Source organism: Anguilla rostrata, chromosome 11 (assembly GCF_018555375.3).
Source record: "Anguilla rostrata isolate EN2019 chromosome 11, ASM1855537v3, whole genome shotgun sequence".
Taxonomy (NCBI): Eukaryota; Metazoa; Chordata; class Actinopteri; order Anguilliformes; family Anguillidae; genus Anguilla; species Anguilla rostrata.
The window spans coordinates 18,088,164-18,112,029 of record NC_057943.1 but is presented as its reverse complement, the minus strand read 5'-3'; the positions used below and the strand labels follow the sequence as shown (position 1 = coordinate 18,112,029).

General features: G+C 44.5%; 1 protein-coding gene across 2 annotated transcripts in view; it reads left to right on the top strand.

Moving 5' to 3' along the window:
- col7a1 (collagen, type VII, alpha 1) overlaps positions 1–23,866 on the top strand; it is a 73,245-nt gene that overhangs the window by 17,824 nt on the left and 31,555 nt on the right. For both annotated transcript variants that reach the window (XM_064298470.1, XM_064298471.1), the window contains exons 10-60: positions 251–406; positions 909–1,028; positions 1,374–1,520; positions 3,344–3,460; positions 3,649–3,795; positions 4,000–4,125; positions 4,625–4,771; positions 5,405–5,527; positions 5,625–5,894; positions 6,098–6,241; positions 6,357–6,485; positions 6,699–6,842; positions 7,065–7,187; positions 7,383–7,529; positions 7,882–8,001; positions 8,250–8,399; positions 8,690–8,826; positions 9,828–9,954; positions 10,075–10,218; positions 10,668–10,828; positions 11,025–11,063; positions 11,386–11,412; positions 11,554–11,598; positions 11,846–11,953; positions 12,143–12,214; positions 12,432–12,467; positions 12,643–12,696; positions 13,258–13,323; positions 13,450–13,563; positions 14,281–14,307; positions 14,483–14,536; positions 14,704–14,775; positions 15,015–15,074; positions 15,168–15,203; positions 15,382–15,426; positions 15,767–15,802; positions 17,319–17,363; positions 17,759–17,794; positions 18,042–18,077; positions 18,217–18,249; positions 18,368–18,439; positions 19,662–19,721; positions 19,899–19,934; positions 20,230–20,310; positions 20,867–20,902; positions 21,722–21,766; positions 22,006–22,077; positions 22,371–22,415; positions 22,809–22,844; positions 23,229–23,270; positions 23,549–23,629. In XM_064298470.1, coding sequence (XP_064154540.1) covers positions 251–406; positions 909–1,028; positions 1,374–1,520; positions 3,344–3,460; positions 3,649–3,795; positions 4,000–4,125; positions 4,625–4,771; positions 5,405–5,527; positions 5,625–5,894; positions 6,098–6,241; positions 6,357–6,485; positions 6,699–6,842; positions 7,065–7,187; positions 7,383–7,529; positions 7,882–8,001; positions 8,250–8,399; positions 8,690–8,826; positions 9,828–9,954; positions 10,075–10,218; positions 10,668–10,828; positions 11,025–11,063; positions 11,386–11,412; positions 11,554–11,598; positions 11,846–11,953; positions 12,143–12,214; positions 12,432–12,467; positions 12,643–12,696; positions 13,258–13,323; positions 13,450–13,563; positions 14,281–14,307; positions 14,483–14,536; positions 14,704–14,775; positions 15,015–15,074; positions 15,168–15,203; positions 15,382–15,426; positions 15,767–15,802; positions 17,319–17,363; positions 17,759–17,794; positions 18,042–18,077; positions 18,217–18,249; positions 18,368–18,439; positions 19,662–19,721; positions 19,899–19,934; positions 20,230–20,310; positions 20,867–20,902; positions 21,722–21,766; positions 22,006–22,077; positions 22,371–22,415; positions 22,809–22,844; positions 23,229–23,270; positions 23,549–23,629 — 4,526 coding nt within the window. The remainder of the gene's footprint in view (positions 1–250; positions 407–908; positions 1,029–1,373; positions 1,521–3,343; positions 3,461–3,648; positions 3,796–3,999; positions 4,126–4,624; positions 4,772–5,404; positions 5,528–5,624; positions 5,895–6,097; positions 6,242–6,356; positions 6,486–6,698; positions 6,843–7,064; positions 7,188–7,382; positions 7,530–7,881; positions 8,002–8,249; positions 8,400–8,689; positions 8,827–9,827; positions 9,955–10,074; positions 10,219–10,667; positions 10,829–11,024; positions 11,064–11,385; positions 11,413–11,553; positions 11,599–11,845; positions 11,954–12,142; positions 12,215–12,431; positions 12,468–12,642; positions 12,697–13,257; positions 13,324–13,449; positions 13,564–14,280; positions 14,308–14,482; positions 14,537–14,703; positions 14,776–15,014; positions 15,075–15,167; positions 15,204–15,381; positions 15,427–15,766; positions 15,803–17,318; positions 17,364–17,758; positions 17,795–18,041; positions 18,078–18,216; positions 18,250–18,367; positions 18,440–19,661; positions 19,722–19,898; positions 19,935–20,229; positions 20,311–20,866; positions 20,903–21,721; positions 21,767–22,005; positions 22,078–22,370; positions 22,416–22,808; positions 22,845–23,228; positions 23,271–23,548; positions 23,630–23,866) is intronic.

Genomic DNA, 23,866 nt, shown 5'->3' with positions numbered 1-23,866 from the left:
TTACAATGTGATTCCAAATGATCTTTCTGCCATTTAGCAGTTCAGTGGAGTTTAATGGCTGTTCAGTAGTTTCTATATAACCCTTTGTGTCATTGTGTCCATATTGTTGTTTTGTTTATTCTCTCTCATTTGATGATGACTAATTTTTCCCTGAAACTTGGCTGTCTCCATAACTGATTTGTGTGTTTTTGTGTTTTTTTCTGACTGGTATTTTGTGTGACTGCTGGTGTGACTGGCTCTGTGGATACAGGTCGTACGGTTACCCAGTTATCTGAACAGTCTCTGGCCGCTGACTCTACCTCAGTCACCCTGGAGGGACTGCAGCCTGACACGGAGTATGCCCTCAACCTCTACCCCCTTTTCCCGCAAAACTCTGTCTCCCCGGCAACACTGAATGCTCGCACATGTGAGTATGCCACACACACACACACACACACACACACATACACATGTGCACGAACACATGCACACACACATGCATGCAAGGTGCAGTCTCAACACATATTGATTGCATATGGAAAAAATAAGTCATAACAAAGTTAGATAGAACTACTGCTATGATGAAACTTTTTTTTCCTCACAATTCATGTGGGTTGATGGTTTATTTGCAGAGCAGAAGAGTAGATAAGTATTTTATTGAATCTGGCCAGTTTATTGCAATAATAATAGCGTATAATAAGTGAATTATTTAAATATTCCATACAGTTAGAACAATTCCTATTTAATTGTTACCAGGACCCATAGCCCCACCTGGTGGCATTTACATGAAATCCATTTGTTTTGATGCACAGAAGCAGTAAATGGACTGCTAGTACAGATCACCAGAATGCAGCCATGTGATGAACGTGTCTGTCTGTCACTGTGCCACTGTGCTTGTCTCCATATCTCTGTCTCCATTTGTGCTTCAGTGAGGCTGCAGGCCGTACAGCAGCTCTCCGTTCAGACTGTTTCTGAAGGCAGTGTCCGCGTGCTGTGGAAGGGAGTGGGCGGAGTCCGGGCTTACCGCCTGGTGTGGGGACCCTTCACAGGTGAGCAGCATGAATTTGTCAGGGCCATTGGACGTCTTGACATTCGCCAAACAGGCCTGCGTTATTTTAGCTCACAGGTTACTTATCTAGTGCAGCTGGTCATTTACTTTGCCTGGGACATGTACTGTATAATCAGGGATTAAAACTAAGGTTCATAATTACATTCTTTCTGTATAGTACTCACAAATTCATCAATAACACTCTCTACCTCTCTGTCCCTGTCTTGACCTGTCTGCCTCTCCCTTTCTGTTTTGTCCTCTCACTGTCTCTCAACTCCTCTCCTTCTCAATTTCTGTCACGTCTTTTTTGTCTCCCTCCCTATTTTCCCTCCATCTTTCCCTCCAGGCCGTGATGTGGAGAGCGTGGAGGTGCCGGGGGACAGTGAGTCTCACACCCTGACTAACGTGGAGCCGGACACGGAGTACATTGTCACTGTCATCGGAATTTATGACAACACTGAGGGGCCAGCAGCAACAGCCAGGTTCAAAATAGGTAAAAATAAAACGCTCTTTCTCTGTGATATTTATCAGCATTGTGTTAATCATTGCTCTTGGCATTTCAACAATTAATATCTCATTTAATTTATTTGTGCTCTGGCTGAGTCTGATTGATTAACATTAAAAATCCATGGTGTTACTGCCTACTTAATTGTCATTATTATTTGCATATACTGTATATTGATGTTGTTTGCTACAATGGCCTTCTGGGTTGCTTCAACCAAATGTCTGAAAAATGAATAATTGTGAATTTCCGGTATAGAAATAGGATCAAATGTTGTCGCCCTTGGGACTACATATTTATCAGTGTGCACGCATGAATGCACACTGACACATAGATGACTACATCTACCCACTATTGTTTATACAACAAATGTTTCATATGTCTCTGCCAACAGTAAGTAAGTTGGACTTAGTGAAATACTTCTCCAGTATTTAAATTATTACTGTTCCTGATCTTTTCATCTCTGTGGGTGGACCTTGGTAATAATAGATTTATAAAATAAAGGTAGCGGTACAAATGTATTACTTTGCAGAATCCTTGAAACACTGTTTTCTATCACTGGTTGTATTTTCTGCCAAATGCAAGACTCCCCCTCTCCCACCGACTTGTGATGTAGCTAAATATAGCTTCCAAAAGAATGTTTTTGAAATGTTGCCTTCCCTCAGTGCTCAGTGGAGCAGAGAAAAAGGGTCTGAGGGAAGAGAGAGAGAAAGGTGGAGAAGAAAGGGAGGATTGGCACTGGCAGTTTCTGTCTATAAGCATCCCTGTTTTGGCAGTTGTTTTAACAATGGTAGGAAGCAGTGATAATGAAAAGGTGTGTCTATATATCATTGCCTGTGTGTGCGCCTGTCTTTAAAAGTGTAAGGTAGTTATTCTTTCCACCCACCCATGCCTCAGCCTAGTGTATCAGCCAAGGGAACATGGAATCAGAGCATTATGCACACTCCTTTCTTCTTTCTTCACATGCAAGCATACACATGCAAACATCTGCACAGAGAGAGAGAGAGAGAGAGAATGAGACAGAGAGAGAGGGAGGGACAGAGTCAGAGACAGAGTGACACAGAGATGAAAAGAGAGAGAGAGAGACTCTGCCTGACCATATTTTTCCAGACCAGACAGGATGTATGGAGTACAGTGCATACTTGCCCCCTCATACTGTTGAACTGTTTGTCTTTTGTTAATTAGAAAGGCTCTTGTTGGAATGGAATGACTCACTGAACCAAAGACGGGAAAGCAAATGCGTAACTCAGAAAATGCAGTCTTTGATCAAGCCTCTGATGCAGGTGTGGAGATCAATGACAAACAGACAAGACAGACAAGAAGTCATGTGACTGTACTTGTCAGACTCCTGTTCTTGTTTTTTTGTGTTTTGGTCAGGTATTTGAGTCAAGGATATTATAGCGACGTTAAGGATATAAACCTGTGCACATGTGAAATCTGTTCCAGCACTGGTGCCTCTCTCTGATGTAATAGCGTGTGACAATGATTAATTGTGTCCTTTCACAGGTTCTGTAAGTACTTTTAACATTGAGAGGGGATAACTCTTCTCAACCAATGGCAGAATGCATCGATCTTGGTTCTGCATTGCTGTTAAATTACACCATTACATACAGACATTATGCTCAATGTTAAACTATTTTTACCCTTTATTTAACAATATGGAGCAGTGGTTTGGCATTACACCGAAAACAAATGTGACTTATAAGTAAAAACACAGCTGTGTATAAAGTACAGAATGTGGTAGATTACAGAATGTGTACATAATCCACAGTGATGGGCTGTACTGACCCAATCTGTCACTGTTTGCCTAACAGACCATCGGGAGCAGCAGGTTCTGCGGGCCACTACCACCGGGCCCACTACCATCCGGCTGAACTGGAACGTGATCCCGTCCGCACAAGGATACCGTCTAGAGTGGAAGCAGGGGGAGGGTGAGACAAGCACAACCACAAACTCATGCAGCCCAACAAAGTTTGCTAAGGCTGGTTCTCTGGAATGTAACATTGTCGAGGAGTAACATTGCATGTACACTCATCCACTGAAAATCCACTCAAATCCACTCAAAATTCATACTGTATATATGTGGTTTCACTCTTGCTGTTCTATCTACTGACCACAGGTGGCAGAATACAGAAACAGTCCTTTCTCAAAAGCACCTCCAGCTATGAGCTGACAGGGCTCCAGCCGAGCACAGAGTACATAATCACCCTGTACACCCTCTACGAGGGCCGTGAAGAGGCCACGCCCCTCACCACTGAAAAACCAGGTCAGAGATGATTGGATGATTATTGTATTCGATGGTTTATGATGAATGATGACTTTAAAAAAGTTTATTTCACCTTGTCTGGTTAGAGTCTGGTTAGGTTTAAATAAATAAATTACTCAGTCTGTGAAATTCCACAGTACAGTACTTGGCCACGAGGAAGGAGCTTGTGAATATGTCTGTGTACTGTGTTCATTATCCTGTCAGAGGGACAACCTGTAGGCCGCATATCCAACCTGCATGTGGTTGAAACTCTGGGCAACATTGTTCGACTGGGGTGGACCGGCGTGGCTGGGGCAACTCAGTACCGCATTATCATCTCAAACACTGAAAGTAAGCATTAATTAGGCTGGTGTATAGTGCTAAGCACATTGTGAAAACGTCTTTGTAAAATGTGCTATATAAATTAAATTTGATTGATTGATCGATTTTCTTTAATTTATAACCGAACAGTCCCTTATACAATAATCATAGTTATACATTACTTCATTGTCATGAACCATACACATTTAAACATTGTATTTCTGCATTGCTGTATTGTAAATATACTCTGAAACTATCCCTTTCTAGAGCTTCAAATAGCAATCCCAAGTACCATTTTATGATATGGGTATTGTACTGTGCATAGTACAATCGATTGACACAATTTGAAGGGAGGTAATGCTCTTTACTGTTTTAATAGGTTTGTGATATTACTGTTCAGGTTGAGGTTCATTGATATGTTATGATCTTATTTATATCAGGAAGTGCTGAAGACTTCCCTCTGTCTGTGTGTCTTAAGCAATTTCCTGCAAATGTTGCCATGATTGACAGTTAACTTCTCCTATCACAGCTGGGAGTCAAGAACCCCATAGTATCCCTGGCGATCAAACGACCTTTCACGTGCAGGGGCTTTCAGATGGTGTATTGTATGGAATCAGCGTGACAGCGATAGTGGGAGACAGTGAAGGGGACCCTGTCTCACTGGACATCAGAGCAGGTGTGGTGTTTCCCCACTGTGCATAAAAACACGCATGCCATACACCCTGGGTTCACACAATCAAATTTATGCGCTGTATGGCTGCATGTTGATTTACTTATTTTAGTCTTAGTGCTTGAATGTGTATTACAAGTTATATGTACACCAATTCTGGCCCCAGCTTGTGAGTATCTGTGAAGGCGTGAAAAGAGAAGGTTTACTGCTGTTGTGTATCTGCCAGCACAGTCCCCAGCTTGTTACTAATGCATGGAATTGGACTGAAAAATACCAGTGAAACAAGTCCAGACACAAAACAAATGGGACAGTGTTCAGGGGAAGGAGTGGAAGGAGTTTGGCTCGGATCCGGGGACAAAAAATGAAGAGCTCCGGAGATGAGTGGATGTGTTTCGTAGAGTTGAAAAAGAAGACTGGTGAAAAAGGAATGAAGAGGATGCCATAGATCACAGACCCTCCTGTAACAGCACTCAAACCTGAATGGAGGTTTTTGATATGGTTTAAAAGAAAGGAATAACCACTGCAATCAGGTGTAATGCACTAGTCCCCTCATGAAGTCTAAACGAATGTTAGCTGTTACCAAACCCACCCTGTCACAGTTTGCATTTCAACATGAAGGTTCCTTTCCTCTCTGGGCAGAGCCAGCAGTGGACAGAGTAGAGAACCTGCGAGTGATCAATGTCAACAGCCGTCGCATCAGGATTGCCTGGACGAGGGTTCCCGGGGCAACCGAATACAGGGTCACCTGGAGACAAGGAAATTGTATGTGAGGTCTTCCCTGTAGGGAATGTCACAAGGCAATTACACTTTTACCTAAACACCCTTGTGTGGGCATACATGCGTGTGTGTTTTTTTCCAGTTCCGGAGCAGTCCCGTGTTTTGGGGGCAGACGCCACTGCCTTCACTGTAGAAGGGCTGCAGCCTGATGATGCAGTGGTCATTGGTGTTGCCGCTGTCATTGGCCAACGCACTGGGGATGTGGTGTCACTCACAACCAGGACCAGTCCGAATGGCGGGGGCGTTGTCAAAGAGGTGCGACTGCTGGCCACAACGGCTCAAGGGATACGTATCGGCTGGACGCCTGTGCTCAGGGCGGCCGGCTATAAGATCACCTGGCGTCACGGAGATGGTGAGCAGAGCAGCTACACCTCACTTCCATTCAGTTTGATGTAACTACTGCTCCTAAGGGCAGTCAGAGAGAGTAGCTTGTGTCCAAGGTTATTTTTGAAACCTCAGATTATTTTCATTTTGTGTTCTGTTCTGGTTAAATATTTCTCATCATTCAGTCTCCCCGCCCTCTTTGCCACCAAAATCGTAACCATGTGTGTGCAGGTGTGGAAGATTCCCGCAGAGTGCCTGGTGATACCACTTCCTTCTCCATTGATGGCCTCCAGGAGAACACAGAATACAGGGTGTCAGTGTCCTCTCTGATTGGCTCAAAGGAGGGAACCCCCGCCTACCTGAACACTAAAACAGGTACCGTTTCAGTCGATGTCTGCAGACGTGACGTCTTCTGCTGTTGATTGTGCTTGTCCTCTGCAGCATAGACTCTGACTGACTTCGGTGCTTTTGTCCCACTTCCTCCTGTCAGGTCTAGAGCAGGTTGTGGAATCAGTAAAGGATTTGCAGGTCCAGGAGACCCATGGTGAGGTTGTGAGGGTAACATGGGTTGGGGTCCAGGGAGCGACCAAGTACATTGTTATTTGGAAGCGCACTGATGGTGAGTGAACTTCTCTGTCTCTAAGCCTATAGCATAGTTTTTATTGTTTTCAAATTTTAGAAGAACAAGACTAAACTTCTACAAAATGTGAACTATGGCATAATGTAATTCAGTTGGGGATATGAGGTTTTTTTGTCATAATACTGTAAAAGAGCATTTTAACAGCATATTATGTGAAATCCAGTATTTACCTGTGATGTCATGGGCTCTCAGGGGGGAAGGAGAGAAGTCGGACGGTGGAGGGCAATATCACGTCGGTGGACCTGGAGCTGGACCCGGGGGTGCAGTATGAGGTGCAGGTCAAGGCGCTGGTCCATGATCGAGAGGGATCTCCCGTCACCATCAGGGTGACCACGGGTGAGTCCATTACCCAGCAAAAATCATTAGATAATAGGTCATTTGCATTTATTGCTATGTACTCTTTTTCTGTGCTCGATTAGACAGTCTTGTATTAACATCAGTGGATCTTTGACAGAGTAACGTTTTAACCTTGACCTGAGGCACCATTCCAGGTTAGTGTTATTGCCGGGCAGTGTGTTTGCTGGGGTTTTGCTCTCATGTGAGGATGCTCTCTCACAGAGGGAGCTTCTCCGGGGGTGGAGGGGGTGCAGGTGCTGGAATCCACTCCGGAGACACTGCTTCTTTCCTGGAGGGGGCTGTCTGGAGTGTCCGGATATCGCATCTACTGGAGATCATCACAGGGTACCTGCTCAGAAAGACACACAAAAAACACTACAGCACATACGCAAGCGCATACACACATTATTCACTCAAATATACATACACTCACTCACATGTGTGACTCGCATGCACACGCATAATTCACACTGTCCAATTCATCATTACTGTAATCCCAACACGCTGAATCTCACAGACATTCACTCCTGTTGTTTGTAGGTGAATCAGAACTGAGCCATGTGGTTGGCAGAGACATAACCTCGTTCACCCTGGAGGGGCTGCGGGCTGGAGAGCGCTACACGATACGTGTGGCTGCTCTTTATCAGGACAGAGAGGTCGAGTCCCACACCATCACAGCCTCCACGGGTATGCCGCTGTCTTTATCTGATGCTTTCTCTCACACATTAGAGCTTTCCCGCTAAGGGATTAGAAAGCAGCATTGCGCTGCTGTGTACAGTACTGCGCTGCTGTGTACAGTGCTGTCCTGCCTGTATACAGTACTAGGCAATGCTGTCCCATGGTGCCTCACGCTGCCCAAACCAGTCTCACACTACTGTGCACACAAAGTATATTTTCATGACTGTGTTTCTCACTCCTCATTCACCTGGTTACTTCCCCCTCTGGGCTCCCTTCCTCTTCTCACCTGTGCCCTAACCCAATGCTCTGCTCTCCTTGTTCCCGCCTCCACCCTTCTCATCCCTACCCATAACCCCTCCAGCACCCCTGCAGCCAGTGACGGACCTCCGTGTGGTTAATATTACCCAGAATTCTATGATGCTGGGCTGGACTCCAGCGGTTGGTGCTACGGGGTACATACTGCGCTGGAAGGAGGAGCAAGGTGAGGGCCAGGCTAGGATAAAACTGCAAATGTACTTCTGTTTCCTTCAGCAAAATGCAACAAAGCCAATCCACTTACACTGGCCGTTTATGCACACTGATAGTCAAATTGATACTTTGATATATCCGTGTATGCTGTCATATAGTTTATAGTTATGTATACAGGCAAGGTTTGAAAAGAGGATCTCATCTGTGCGTGTGCGTGTGCGTGTGCCTGTGCGTGTCTGTGTGTGTGTTTCCCTCCTATAGATCGTAGGCAGGGGCAGTCTATAAGGCTCCCAGACTTCTCCAGTTCATTCAATGTCACGGAGCTGCAGCTGGGACGCCAATATCGCTTCACCATTCAGCCCGTCTACCAAACAGAGACAGGGCCAGAATCTTTAGTTCGGGAACGCACAGGTGACTGATCTTCTGCCTTTCCCCTTCCCTTTCTTTTCCTGCTCTCACTGCCATCCCTGTCTTGTCACACTGATATGCTTTGAATATCTTATAGTGATGGATATTTAACTTTTGTTGTCATTTGTCTGTTATTTCAATCTCTGTCTTGTTATATTTATCTAATTTCTCTCCCCTCCTCCTCTCACTGTTGCTCTCTCTCCCTCACACTCTATCCATCACTCTGCCCACCCTCTTCCTCTGTGCCTACTCTTCCTCCTTCCCTCTGTCTGTGCCTCTCTTTTTAACTGCAGTGTGCGTGGACGGCCGCCTGGATCTGGTGTTTTTGGTCCCTGCCTCTCGGGACAAGACGGAGCTGGCTGAGGCTCTGCTGTCCCTCCTCACCAACGTGGCTGGGATACTGCCCTCCATCGGGCCCCGTGACTCACAGGTCAGCCACGCGCCACAGCGTGCTTCCCAACTCCTATACACACCCCTGCTCCAGCAAGTCTCACTGCCTACACACCCATTCCATAGTCTTCTCCATACTCCATATCACCACACCCATTCCATAAGTCTTCTCCAACTGCCATACACACCCCATTCCATAAGTCTTCTCCAACTGCCATACACACCCCATTCCATAAGTCTTCTCCAACTGCCATACACACCCCATTCCATAAGTCTTCTCCAACTCCTATACACACCCCATTCCATAAGTCTTCTCCAACTGCCATACACACCCCATTCCATAAGTCTTCTCCAACTGCCATACACACCCCATTCCATAAGTCTTCTCCAACTGCCATACACACCCCATTCCATAAGTCCTCTCCAACTACCATACACACCCCATTCCATAAGTCTTCTCCAACTGCCATACACACCCCATTCCATAAGTCTTCTCCAACTACCATACACACCCCATTCCATAAGTCCTTTCCCAACTACCAACACCCCCTCTAGTCTTCCATACACACACCCCATTCCATAAGTCTTCTCCCCAACTCCCATACACACCCCCATTCCATAAGTCCTCTCACTGCCATACCCCATCCATAAGTCCCCCACCCACACACCCATTCCATAAGTCTCTCCAACTCCATACACACCCCATTCCATAAGTCTTCACTCCCTACCCACCTACACTCACCACTCGTACACACCCCCATTCCATATATCCTCCCCAACTCCCATACACGCCCCCATTCCATAAGTCCTCCCAAACTCACATACACACCCTGTTCCATGCATCCTCCCCAACTCCTTCCTGCAAAAGCAATAGACAATAAATTGTGTGTTTCTCTCAAATATGCTCAATGCCTTTGAAATATAGACAGCATATGTTGCAAGTTATGAGTCATATGCCTTTTAGAATAGAAGTAGTACAAGATTGGTTTCCCGTCCCTGTGGTGTAACTCTGATTGAAGGTGTAATGCCTGTGCATTCCAGGTGGGGATAGTATTATACAGCTCACTTTCCAGGGTGTTGTTCCTGCTCAGTCGACATAGCTACAAGGAGAACCTGCTGCAAGAGATCTTGGCCACACCCTTCACTGCAGAGCCAGGAAATGCTGTTGGTGTGTGGCCCTTTCTTTAACTCAAACTCCCAGCATGCACTTTGTGGTTGCACTGTGCAATGAACTATTGTAATGCACTGATGTGTGGCATTTTTACCAGGCCTCTGCTTCCCCCTGCAGGTCAGGGAGTGACATACACCAGGGAGCTCCTCCTCCCTGCCTCTGCTGGTCGCAGACCTGGGGTCCGCGGGGTCCTGGTCATCATCACAGATTCAAGGTCCACCGATGACCTCATTGCTCCTGCTGCTGCTGTCCAGGCTGCTGGTTTGTGCAAACAGAACTTGCCATATGCCACAGTCACTGAAAATTCACCGCCCTCCCACACACACACCCCCTACTGGACACCCACAGCCATACACCTCTCTGATGACATCCTTAAAAGAAAATCTACCATCAAGCTTTTTAACGATAATGTGGGTGCTAACAAATGCACTGTCGTGGCTGATATAAATTTTAGTGTTGCTATTCAACTCTGTGTCACTCTGTCTCTGACTCTGTCCCTCCCCCTCTCTCTCTCTCTCTTTCTCCCTCTCTCCCTCCCTCTCTCTCTCTCTCACTCTCTCTCTCTCTCTCTCTCTCTCTCCCTCTCTCTCCCTCTCTCTATCGCTCTCTCTCCCTCTCTCTCTCTCTCTCTCTCTCTCCCTCACTCTCTCTATCGCTCTCTCTCTCTCTCTCTCTCTCTCTCTCTCTCTCTCTCTCCTTCTCTCTGTCAGGGATGACGGTCCTGGCGGTGGGGTTGGGACGTGCGGACACGGAGGAGCTGCGGCGGGCGGTGACTGACGGAAGCACGCAGAACGTTCTGTACGCGAGCGATGTTGGGCAGATGGGACGCGTGCAGTCAGACCTCGCAGGACTGCTGTGTGGGATGGCACAGGTCAGGCAGCACCGCAGCTTCTGTGTCTGTGTGTCAGTCTTTCACTGACATGTCAGTCTATCTGTCTGTCAGTGTATCAGTAAGGAAGTCTCAGGTAGATAGCATTGTGTGTATGTTTACCTCTCAGTGATTGTCCCATACCATTACTTAGTTTTGTTGAGATTGCATTTCACTTTGTACTGTATTGGGGTTTCAGGGTCCTACAACTCCAGAGTGCGCAGTGCAGTGTCGCCAGGTAAGCAGATTTTTAAATCTTATAAATCTCAATTTGTATTTGCTTAGGCAGTATATATATATATATATATATATATATATATATATATTTATCTGTTACCTTTTCTCTCTTGTCAATTCTGGTTATCTCTGTATTTGTCCTTTTTTATCAAGCATTTGTCTGTTTTTCTCTGAGCTGGTCTCTGGTGTATGTCTGCATTGTCTGCATTTATCCTTCTGTTTGTCTGTTTATTTGTCACTGTCTCTGTTTTTCACTGCATTTGTCTCTGATTTGTGTTTATTCCTGTTTTTTTTTTCTTCTCCACACAATCCACACATCTCAGGGAGAGAGAGGAGAACAAGGTGAAAAGGTATGAGCCCATTTGTAAGATCTCTAATCTGATCATTGCCGTCATGACCTGACTGCTGTTGCTACGTTCTGCAACGTTTTTCTGTCATTACATTGTGGGTTTGGATGTGCACTGCTGACTAGCTATTGATCTCTCTTCCAGGGGCAGCGAGGACGAGATGGAACTAATGGCCAGAAAGGGGAACCGGTGAGGTTTTTAAAGCATAAATAGATGAATAGAAAATAGTAATAAAAGTTGTGCGGTGGTGAAAAGATGAATTGGAAGAAGGGAAACTGAGTTCATCGGCGGCAGTCACGGCATGTGTCGCTGTGAAAGACTGTTTCTCGAGTTTCCCAGTTGTGACAGATACATAGAATGATATTATTCCTGGTGTTGACAATGCGCTCATAGTTCCAGTTTGAGGTTTGATTGTTTGTTGCTCTGTGTGTTCCAGGGTAGGGATGGATTTCCAGGGAGAGATGGGCCCCGGGGCCCTGACGGCCGGCCAGGCCCGCCTGGCACTGGCACCACTGAGAGGTTTCCAGGGGAGAAGGGTGACAGGGTAAGTACTAGGGCAAAAGACACACTGAATATGATCCTAACATCAAGGGCCGACACCTCCTCAGTTTAATAATGGGACTTAAAACCGACCTGGGAATACATGCATTCTGTATTCATTAACTGACCCATGGTGTGGATAAGCTATTTGTGCTCTTTGTCATTCTGTCTCTGTCTCTCGTTTTCTCTGCAGGGGTTTCCTGGAGTGGATGGAAGCCCTGGCTTGCCAGGACGTACTGGGAACCCCGGCCCTCCAGGTGTGCTGGTGAGTGTGGAGCCTGCAGCAAGGCCTCTTGGGATATGGAGTTTGCGTAAGGATGAGTGTTTTTGTGTGCTTGTGCCTGAGAAAGGATTTCACTAATGAATTCCAGACTCAAAATGTCTCTGCACTGAACGTGTTTTAAGTCTGTTTGCACCGTTAATGATTATTCAGTTTACTGTTCATTTAGTGCTGCACTGAAGCATTTTTCTGCCCATAACAGGGTTCGCCTGGACCGCCTGGTGCCCGAGGAGACCCTGTGAGTCCCTGGGAGTCTGTCTCCCTTTCCTTTTTGTATTAATCTTGTGTTTTCATTTTTAATGGTGGTTTATTATCAATGAAATGTTTTTTTTTGTGGCCATTGTTACTTGCTTGTGTTTGACTTTGCTGCTGTTTTTTATGATATTGTGTGTTCACCTGTCTCCGTGTGATAGGGCGCTCCGGGCATCTCTGGTCCAGCAGGGTCAAAGGGTGAGAAAGGAGAGAGGGTGAGTGAGTGTGACCCTCAAATACTGTGTGATGTCATTACCCTTAAAAGCTTCACTCTTATAGAATCACTGTGATGTTAAGCTTTGTCTGTATTTTCTCATTGGATGTCACATTATTTTATGTAAATATTCAGTGGAGGTGGAAAATCCAAGTTTAGAAAATGAAAGTTCTTTCTGAAATTGTTTTGTTCCAATCAGCTGGATTTGCTAATTAGCACAGTTTTCAGCCAGGAGGTAGACTAGTTAGTGAAATTAGATGGAGTTTGAGGGCGGAAGGAGCACATGGCTGGACCTTTAGTTTCTCAATTCTGAACTTTCCTCCTCTGATATTCAGCACGTTTTCACCATTTTTTGTTTGACCTTAGGATGTGGTGTTTGAAATGTTTAGCTCATTGATTGCAATGTTCAGATGATACATGAAGAGCTGTAAAATTGGGGTTTATTGCATGTGATGCTTCCATGTTAATTGCATGGGTGTTATGACCTTGCAGAATGTAATATTGAGGTATAAAGTGCCGGTGTGACTTTACAGAGAATGATGTTTGTGTGGTGCTGTTTCAGGGGGACTTTGAGGTTGGTGATAGAGCCCCAGGAAGGAAAGGAGAACCTGGGATTCCTGGAATACCGGTGAGAGACACGTACTGCCGTAAAGTACTCATCTGTGTGTGTTTGTATATGTGTGTGTTTCTTAGTACGAGTCTATGTTCTCTTAGGTATTGTAACAGAGAGTGATGGATGCTGTGCATATTTCAGGGCTCCCCGGGTCGCCCAGGGTCTGATGGGGCTAAGGGCAGCATGGGACCCCCTGGGATTCCAGGCCAGGATGGTCGCCCTGGGATACCGGGCACCCCTGGAATATCTATCAAGGTCATACATACTTCTAAGCATATTTATATTCAAACTCAAATCAAACTTCCACAACACCCGAGCTGATCTCATCCTGTTGTCTGCTTTTATAATCTTTAACATTTATAATATTTAAATATTTATAGAAATTTTCTTTTTTTTTCTTCTTTCTGTTCCACCATGGCACTCGTGGAGTTTTCCCTTCAGAGACAAAGGAAGAACCTGAGCCTCTTCATTTCCTTATTGTGGCTGTTTTTTCTCATTCATCCCGCTCATCTTTTCTTGTCCTCGCACGTTTCCTTGACAACCAGCATTTTGTGGCCGAGGAGCAGTTCTGATGTATAGTCATGTTGGAGGTGGACGGCAGTATACACTATATATTGTAGGTCATCATAAATATAGAATGGTAGCGACTAAGAGACTTGTGTTGAGTTCTGAGGAAGGGAAAGTAGTTGTTCATGTGGGCTGTGAGCAGACGGGAACAGGCTAAATGCAGGAGATCTTCTGTTTTCCCATGTAAGAGGTAGAGGCACCTGATGTTTTCCTGCTAATGGAATCTCTGGGTCTTTTTGGGGGCTGAGACGGGGCCACATTTGAGATATTGGGGAGTCGGGTGAGGTGTTTTGAAACTGGATCCGTGTTCAGAAGCACCTCTAGGGGCAGGCTTCGGGGGGTGCTCTGGACAGCAGTACAGGTGCATCTGCATTCTTCACTCACTCTGATCTCTGCTCTTTGCAGGGGGACAAAGGCAGCACTGGAGAGAGGGTGAGTGCTATTGTCATGCGCAGTGACGTTTGTTTTTTAATTTGGTGAACAGTGTTGTTAATTTCATTTTGCTTTCCTCTCACTATCCCTCCTACTCTTCCTCTCACCCTCTATAACCCCCCCCCCCCCCACCCCACCACACCCACCCACCTACCCTTGATACACACACGGATAGGGGCCACCAGGAGGGGGAAATGGAAGAGGGGAAAAAGGGGAAAAGGGAGCGCCGGTAAGCATTTTCAGTCACTCTGTACACTGGTGGTCATAGCCTCTACGACCTGATGACTGTGTAATCAAAGTGTGTGTGCCCGTGCATGCGTGCGTGCGTGTGAGTGTGCAAGTGTGTATGTGTATGTGTGTGTGTGTGGGTTAGTTATGCATTGTTTGTGTATGCAGGGGACTTCAGGAGCACCTGGGACCCCAGGCCCCAGAGGAATAACAGGACTTACGGGGCCCAAAGGAGAGAAGGTGATGAACTAGAGATCATTTTAGGCGTATTTGTGTTTGGTGATGAGTTTTTGGATGATCGGTGTGTATGTTTCTGCATGTTCATAAGCATGAGCATAGGCAAAGAAGTTTGTGTTTGTGTGTGTGTGTTCGAGGGGAAGTTGTTTGTGTGGGCAATGTGCGTGTGTGTACGTGCGTGTGTGTGTGTGTGTGTGTGTGTTTGTGTGTACAGTACATTGACTTGGCTTTGTGTATTACAGGGAGAAATTGGAGAGGGGTTACCAGGCCCTCCAGGTAGGGCAGGGGAGGCAGGAGACCGGGTACGTAATGTGTATGGGTTGGGTTTTTATGTACTGAATGTGTCAGGGTTCGGTCGACTTCCTCTAACAGTTTTGTTCGTGTATTGGTTCCAGGGTCCAAGGGGGCCTTCAGGGGAGAATGGCAGTAAAGTAAGATTGTGTTTCATTCTTGCTCTCTGTGACTCCTTTGCATAGTTGCATTATCCAGGGGTATATCTGTATAGTGTGATGAGTATGTGTGCTTGATTCTCATATGATGATATAATGAAGTTGGACTGTATGAATGAATGGCTGAAAATGTTGATTTAAAGTCCTGTTCACCTTGCAGGGTGACAGGGGTCAACCAGGTGATCCTGGGTTACCAGGAGAGAGGGTGAGTGTCATGTCAGCATGTACAGTACATTTGTATATATTTGTTGTACAGTACACAACAACTTATTTTTCTTGTTTCCATGTGAAACCTTAAATAACCAGCTTGAACAGCGACTGATCAGAGCGGCTGATCTGTGAGCAGGACAGGCCTGTGTGTTTACTACATGTGTAGAAGCCATGTTGCTTTGTGCAGGAACAATTGCAGAACGGCGGCTTCTGTGTTTGTGACATATCTGCGTCAGAACCTTGAATGCACAGGTTCACGCATTACATGAATGCGCAGAGGAAGTGCTGCCGTGTGTACAGGAATCCTCACTGTCTTGTCTGTGATGTTGCTACAGGGCGAGAGGGGTATTCCTGGCCTAGTGGGGGTGAAGGTAGGTGCTGTTCTTCATCATACATGTGAAACAATCATTGCTTGCCAGAGCTAATGTTGACTCATTGAAAAATGGGTCAGGTGAAGTACAGGAGCAAGACACATTGAGCTTCATCCAGAATTGCTGATGGACATCAAACCACAGGGAAGAAAGTGGCTGGCAAATTTGTTTACCATCACACATACGTAGATTGCATTTACATTTTGGGCATTTAGCATAAGCACTTACATACGTTACCACAACATCAGGCAAATTTCCGCAATGATATACCCTTGGCAGCCATGTTTAAGCGATGGCCATGATGACTATGTGCGGCTGGTCTCCCACAGTGAAGCCTGCAGTGTGTATAGACCGTCCCCTGTGCCAGTGACACATTGTCCTACAGCAGGCGTGCTGCTTAAACAATCTGTTGTGATAGAACCCCACAGCTGATCCACTCCATGTCCGCCTGCTGATAATGACATTTTTACCTTGAAGGCCAGTTCAGTCAAGCAGTTGGCAACACACTGCCACAGAGATCTGCTCCCACGCCAGCCTCTTTTAGGGTACACACCAGCTCTCTCCCTTCCACAGAGTCATGTTTCCACAGAGCATGCAGAAATCTAGATGTTCTTTGGGAGTCTTCTTTTGAAAACACATGCTCAGGCGAAACACTGCCAATAATATAGTTTTGGTCTTGCATATTAGTCACTGGTCAGCTTTTTCCAGTCCTGCATCCAGTTACACATGATCTAACATGAACTCACACTGATCCATTGGTGACACCTTTAAAAACTTAGAGCCAAGGGAAAGGTGAACCCAAGCACTGATGGGCAGCAAAATCAAGACGTTTCTCACAGTTTCAATACAGCAGAATGCTGCTACTCAAAAGAATCACCCCTCTATCTGGCTAGATACCCACATTCACATCCTTTCTGGAGCTTCGATTTTAACATAGTTTACATGCATTTCTGTATACCACCCCCTGATAGCAACTGAAGACCCTATGTGCTTCTCATGCTGCTGCTCTAACATGATAACTTACCCAAACAATTGAGTACACAGGTTCAAACGTCCACAAAAATCTAGCCTACCCTCAAGTGAACTCTCAGGCACTTCAGGGTAGGCCAGAGAAGATGCAGTCAGTTGGAACATAAGGAAAAGCTTGCATTGTGACAAAAAAGGTTTATTTGTTATCTGTTAATGTGAATGTGGTACTGTATTTGTATTATGTGGTTTTTTGTATTCATGCATGCTGTGGTCTATGCCAGGTCAGCCTTGAAAAAAGAGATATTAATCTCTGTGGGCCATGTCCTGGAGAAATCTAAATAAATAAATAAATAAAAAAAGCACCCGAAATCTGTCGATGGAAGTGATACCCTTGCCTTTGAGCTAAAACTAAAACTAGATGAAGAGGGATAAATATCATACACTATAAACTTTCCATATAAAACATGTTGTGTACTGTCACATATGAAAGAAAGGATTACCTTTGCAGTAGCTGCCCCTGACCTGTGTATTGTGCTTTTTCTGTAAGGGGGAGCCAGGCAAGCCTGGCTTAACTGGGCCCGAAGGCCAAAGGGTAAGTGCTACTCTCTGAGTAATATCCTCTACCCACCATTATTATTATTATTATTATTATTATTATTAGTCTGTCACTGATGGGGGGAGGCAGGATGGCAGGAGAGGAGTTAAGTTATTTTGCGAGTATCAATTTTTGTATATTAATTATGTACATCTTGTATATTAGTGTTTACATACATTGTGTATTGCATGTATGTATCAAATTGTTTTGCTTGCATGTAGTAATTAGCGACTTTGGTTTGTGTGTCCATTTCAGTATGTACTCAGTGTTGATTTACATGTGAATAACACATTGATTTGCAAAATATTTGTACTCTGTTCATTCCGTGTTTCTTGTTTTCCCTGTACAGTGTGTTCTGGGCACCAATGTTGATTTGTACATTTCATTTGCAGGGTTTGGACGGGCTCAATGGGTTGCCAGGGGATAAGGTGAGGCAACAGTTTGATGTTGAATAACTGCTGTGAGCACATACTGCAGTTTACCTAATACGTTTAATCAAAGGGATTGTGTAGTAAATCAAGCCCTTAATGTTCAGCCTTTTCTCTGTGTCATTTACTTATCATTATAGATTAGTTTCTGACATGAGTATGTTCCATTTTGGTATTTCCATATTGGTATTCTTTCCTTTTCTCTAACTCACTCTATGTATCCCTGTGTGTTTCTCTCTCGCTCCAGGGAAGTCAAGGAGCTCCTGGGCCGCCAGGGAGAAGCGTGAGTGATATGTAATATACAAATGAGGTCACAGAATTTCTGATAATCCATCAACTAACTATGAACATTTACAGTGATCATTGTGGTTCCATTGTGGCTGATTTTTTGATTGACTTGAATTCTCTTTTTTTTTCTCCAGGGGCCAGGGGTGCATGGGTACAAAGGTGAACGGGTATGCATCCAGTTTTGTGAATAATTGGTAATGTGCTGCAAACTAAGCAAATATATAATTCAAGTGATGCCATTTCAGATACATGTTTTACAAAATGCCTATAACTGTCCTATCTCAGGGTGAACCGGGTCTGCCTGGCCAGGAGGGTGCCAAAGGCTTGAAGGGGGATCCTGGAGAGAAAGGTGAAAAAGTGAGTTTGTACCCAGGAGGTACAGGACCATGCATTGTGTACTTTAGGGCATTGTGATATGTAGTCTCATGGTGTTTGTGTTTTTTGGTATGAAATGACCAGTTCAAGACACCAAAAGCCCTCTTCAATACCCATTGCACGCTTCAGATAGAGGGCTCAGTCCACGCTGGTCCTATGTACAAGACTGCCAGATTTTGCTTTACAAGTGATGGCAGCAGGCCCATCAATAGGCTTACAAATACAGGCCTGGCTATTTAGCAAAGCAGAGGGCTAAATGTGGGCTGTGTTACCTTGTAGACTTCTGCCTCTGTTTATCGAAGGTTTACCACTCAAAAGATTATTTGATACAAACATTTCCAAACTGGCCCAAAATGTTCAGACTCAGTGACAGGGAAAGACATTTACTCAGCTGCCATTTCTCCCTGAAGCGTTTACCCTTTTCATACTCACCTTGAAGGGTCAATTAACAATTAGCATATGGCTGAAGAGGTGTGTCTCTTATCACTTCTCTCAGAATGACTGGAATAGAAGGTCTAGTGGTCTATTCCATCTTCCTGAAATGCATGCTGGGGCTTGTGCTGCTCAAAAATGCGGGCCTCAGTCTCCAGGAGCATCACAGTTTGATTATTTCCTTAGTGTGACAAAACATTATTTGCCTACGTTGTGTTTTTATGTAGCATCTGTGCTACACTGTTGATAGCCACACTGGAAGCTCTGTTGACTCTTCCATCATTTCTGGTCAGCTGGTTTTCAGGATTTTGCTGAACTTGTTCGCTTTCCTCAGGTCTGATGAGGGAATGGCTTCCGCCCCTTGTTTATAAATGCACCACAAAACTGTGACACTGTTTGCTTCTCGGCTGGATCGGCATGTTTGCATCCGGGTCATATGGTGCTATAACGAATGGGAAAGCAGCCATTGAGTCTCATAAAGCCACATCTTAAAATCTCAGTGTGTTTATAAAAAGCATATGGCTGAAACAAGAATACAAGCATGTTTGAGTCTTCAAACTGTAGTATCATGTATAATTCACCGCTTCTCATGCTATAGTACCAATGTTTTGTTTATGTGTGTTCTGTATACTGTACACTGAGTACACAGTACTCGGTGTGTGGTCTTTCCATATTATACTGTTTTAACTTGTTTGACATGTCTTCCTCTCTCCCTGCTTCTTCCCTCTTTTTTGACCTTTTTCTGTCTTTCTTAAAATATTCACCCTCTCAGGGTGTTTCAGGATTTGGGGCTCCAGGCCAGCCAGGACAAAGGGGTGAACCAGGAGAAAGGGTGGGTTTCAGTGTGTACAGACTACACCTAATGAGAACAAGTATACCCATATTGGTCAGTGGTCAGATTGAGCTGATTAGAACATTGCAACAAAATAGCCGAAGCCAAATTTCCCACTCATCATGGGTCTGCATTTTTTAGTCCATTTCACTGTAAATACAAGTCTTTCCTTTTCAGGGTAACCCCGGTTTAGCTGGCAAGCCAGGTGTTAAGGTGAGAATTTTAATCTTTATTTAGACTCAGTAAACTACAAGAAATAATTGAATTATATTCTGATATCTTGATAATTGTGCCATAATTTATTGCATTGGTTTGTACAGTGTGTGTTTTGGAAAGTGGTTCTGTCCGAGTTCAATGGATTATTTTGCTTTTCTTTATACCCTAATCAACAGCGTTTTCTGAGCAGCATATGTGTGTGTCACTGCATCTGTGTGTGTGCACATGTGTGTCAGTCATAGGCTCTGAATGTGTATTAGTCACGTGACGTGATGGTCATGCAATGTTGCAGGGAAGCCAAGGTGAAGCGGGAGAGCCTGGGGAAAATGGGAGACAAGGAGCCTCAGGCCCCCCGGGGCCAAGAGGAAAAGAGGTCTGAATTTATTACACTTGCTACTCTCACTGCACTTCTTAGACATGGCAAAATACCAGCCAGCAGTAGCACTCTACACTGCTGCCCCAACTCTGCTACTCTAACACTGGCTACTACTACAAATCTGCTCTGCCACATGCAATATACTGTCTAAAGCTTTCCGCTTTCATCTCATTACAACACTTGTAACTGCTACTGTCTTATTTATTGCATCGTGTCAAGTTGTCATTGCAAATATAAACTCAATTGACCTACTGTGTCTTGTTAAATAAGGGTTAAATAGACTACAAAATATTACTCCAACTTCTCAAGCAAGCACTGTAATCTGATTCCACAACTCCAGCTCTAACTCCAGCCTCCCCACTGCACCCTGCTTTCCTTTAAAAACCAGAGTCCAAGTCAGCCCCGTTTACAGATCCAGGATCAGCCGTGGCTCCACGTCTGATCTCTGCTATGCAGGATTTCAGCGATACATTCATGTGCAGGTCATAGATTACTGTACAGACTTGATGGGCCTCTACATGTCTGCTGGCCTAATTGAAGTCTTTCTTTTCAGGGAGAGAAAGGAGACAAGGGAGACGAAGGGGTTCCGGTAACGCCTTTTTGTTATTTTTAACACAGCTGCTGCTCAACTTTCATCTCACCCCTGTAACTTAATGCTGTGTGATAGTGTGGTTGAGACTCATGATTTTATATTTCACTGCAGTGTTGGTCATAACTTGATCTGAATCCTTTACCCTGTCCCATTTATCACCCTTTGACTGGTGTTATATTTGCATTAACATCAGGGGAAGGGGTTGTTGCTGTCAACTACACCAAATAGTTCTTGCTTCTTAAATAACTTGCAGAAAAAAATCAGGGGCCTGTATCATGAAGCAAGATCACTGAGTTTGCTGGCTAACTGCACTGAGTAATCCAGCAGACTCAATAATCCTTATTTATGATACAGACCCCTATACTAAAGGAAAAAATTAAGTTCGGTTTGTTTGATAGCAGGTGCTGACAATTAAATATTAATTGAACAGCATTTTGTAACAAGTTAAAATTACATTATGTAAATGCCCCCAAAATTGGCATATGATCATTCATAAATGTAGAACTGAGAAGTGCAATACATGATTGCCGGTTTCTAAACAGAGATATATTTTCTGTGTGCATTGTACTTCCATTCAGAATGGCAGCTAATAATGTATAAGCTGCTGCAGTTCTTAATTCTTAAATTAATAAATTACAATACATACATTTGCTTCCTGGTTTAAATGTAAGCATTTGCTGTGAGCCATAGTCAGTAATTTGGTGCGAGCTGATGATGTCCGAGTAAATAATCTTTGCCATTTGTGGTTGTGGTTCTTGTATAGTCAAGCTATATTGCAGTACCGGAAATCAATTTGTGTTGTGGTTGTGATTCCAGGGGGAGTCTGGCCTGCCAGGGAAGTCTGGGGAGAGAGGCCTGAGGGTGAGTTTTGAGATTTTGACAAAATTTGGGCTTTAAAGTTTCCAACTTATTTAGAGAAATTGCTCAGTATGGTGTAGTGTTATGACTGCTGATGGAATCCCAATTACTGGACTCAATGTTGTATAATTCATATATTGCTCATTAAGATGCAGAGTCATTAGTATTTGTAGGGGATCTGAGCTGGGGCTCAGCTACAGAGTGAGATGCAGTGCTGTGATTGGTGGTTCTTGCCGTTTCAGGGCTTGTCGGGTCAGCCTGGGCGACCAGGTGAAAAGGGTGACCCAGGAGAACCAGGAGAAAATGGCCGTAATGTGAGATAAATTTACCACTAGCACACAAATCACTCGATTTATTTCTGTTGCTTCAATGATTATATGTCTTGTCTATTCAGCATTTCTCTCTCTCTCTCTCTCACATAATTAAATGTGCTTTTGTTTACACTTGTGGGCCTATTTCTGGTTGTTTATTCACTGGCGTAAGCAATCGTGTATTTATTTGTCTGTTTGTCCGTCTGCTTAGTGCTGTAATTATTTATGTCTGTGGGGCACTCTGACGCAGTCCTGATGTGTTTAATCTGTCTGTCTGTCTGTCTGCTGATCCACAGGGGAGCCCTGGATCTGCAGGGCCGAGAGGGGAAAAGGGAGAACTGGTGAGTTATGCCCGTACTCTGATCCAAGCTGGCAGAGGCAGTCCCTCCAGGCGTACTCCAGCATGCGCTCGGCTGCCTCTGCCAGCGATGTGAGCACAATTACACTCAGGCCTAATGCACAGGACCTCTGCCAGAACACACAGCGGCACGCCCAGTTCACCTGGCCTGTGAGGTGCAGGTGCATTTAGAGCCACAAGAGGTCACCATTGACTATGCTATAATTTAGCGTCTCCATGCTTTTTACATTATACAAATGGGAACACAGTCGGCATATATAGCATGTTTAATTCTGTATTTTTTAATGATAAATTAAACATGCTTTCACGCTGAAGTTAAAGTATCTTCAGAGTATACCGTTAACCTAAATTACTCTCTCTACCTTTTCCCCCATAGGGAGCAACGGGGCAACCTGGACCCCCAGGGAGAGTGGTAAGGTCTGACTGTACCAGCACACACACACACACACACACACACAATGACATTATGTCATTATGTATCCTGTCTGAAATATGTCTGAAGTACATTGATTGGTGTCCTGGGCATGTACTTGTAGACTTACGTGAAACTCTCTGTACAAAATGTCACGTGCCATAAAATTAGAATGCGGCGATAATGATACTTTATATTTTTGACATCAACATGTATGATGTATGAAACAGTGATTGGATCCTTTTGACAATGTCCATCTCACCACCCATGCCCCACTTTGCCTTGGGTGCAGCAGTCTGAAAACAGCCACAGAATATCCATATCGTACTCATTGAAAATGTGTTCTCTTTGCGCCATACCTGTGTTTTCTGATGTTTTCTGCAGGCGGATGTGCAAAAGCAGCTGAAAGGGGAGAGAGGAGATAAGGTGAAGAGACATTTCATATTTTCCCATCAGGCCAACAGTGCTTTGCTTAAAATACTGAACAGTCCTGGGCTGCAAAAATGACATATGACAAGGTCATATACTGTAACACCTGATCCAATATATCACTACACACAAACACACACACACACACACACACAGGATACTATGAGATGAACATTGTGAATGAGTCTTTTAGAATGAGAATGGTAAAACAGGAAGTAGGCATGACTGACAGTATTTCTGCTATTAAACATGATGCCACTTCCTGTCACATCCAGGGTGATGCCGGTCAACCTGGGGAAAGTGGAGCTAAGGGTCCGAAGGGAGATGTTGGGCCTCAAGGGCCCGCAGGACTTCGAGTGAGTTATAATAACTTATTCTGCTTTCACCGTCTATTTACTGCTATAAGTGATCTGTGTATGCTCCTCCCCTCATCCTTTCTTTGGTTTATGATATGCTTCAATTTGCTGTAGACATTTTGCATAAAAAATGGGGTTTGGGTGACCAATGTGTAATAAGAACATGCAAACAATTCAAAAATTCTGAAAAAATTATTTTCTTTTACATGGAGCTAAATATTTTCAACTTTTGTTTTT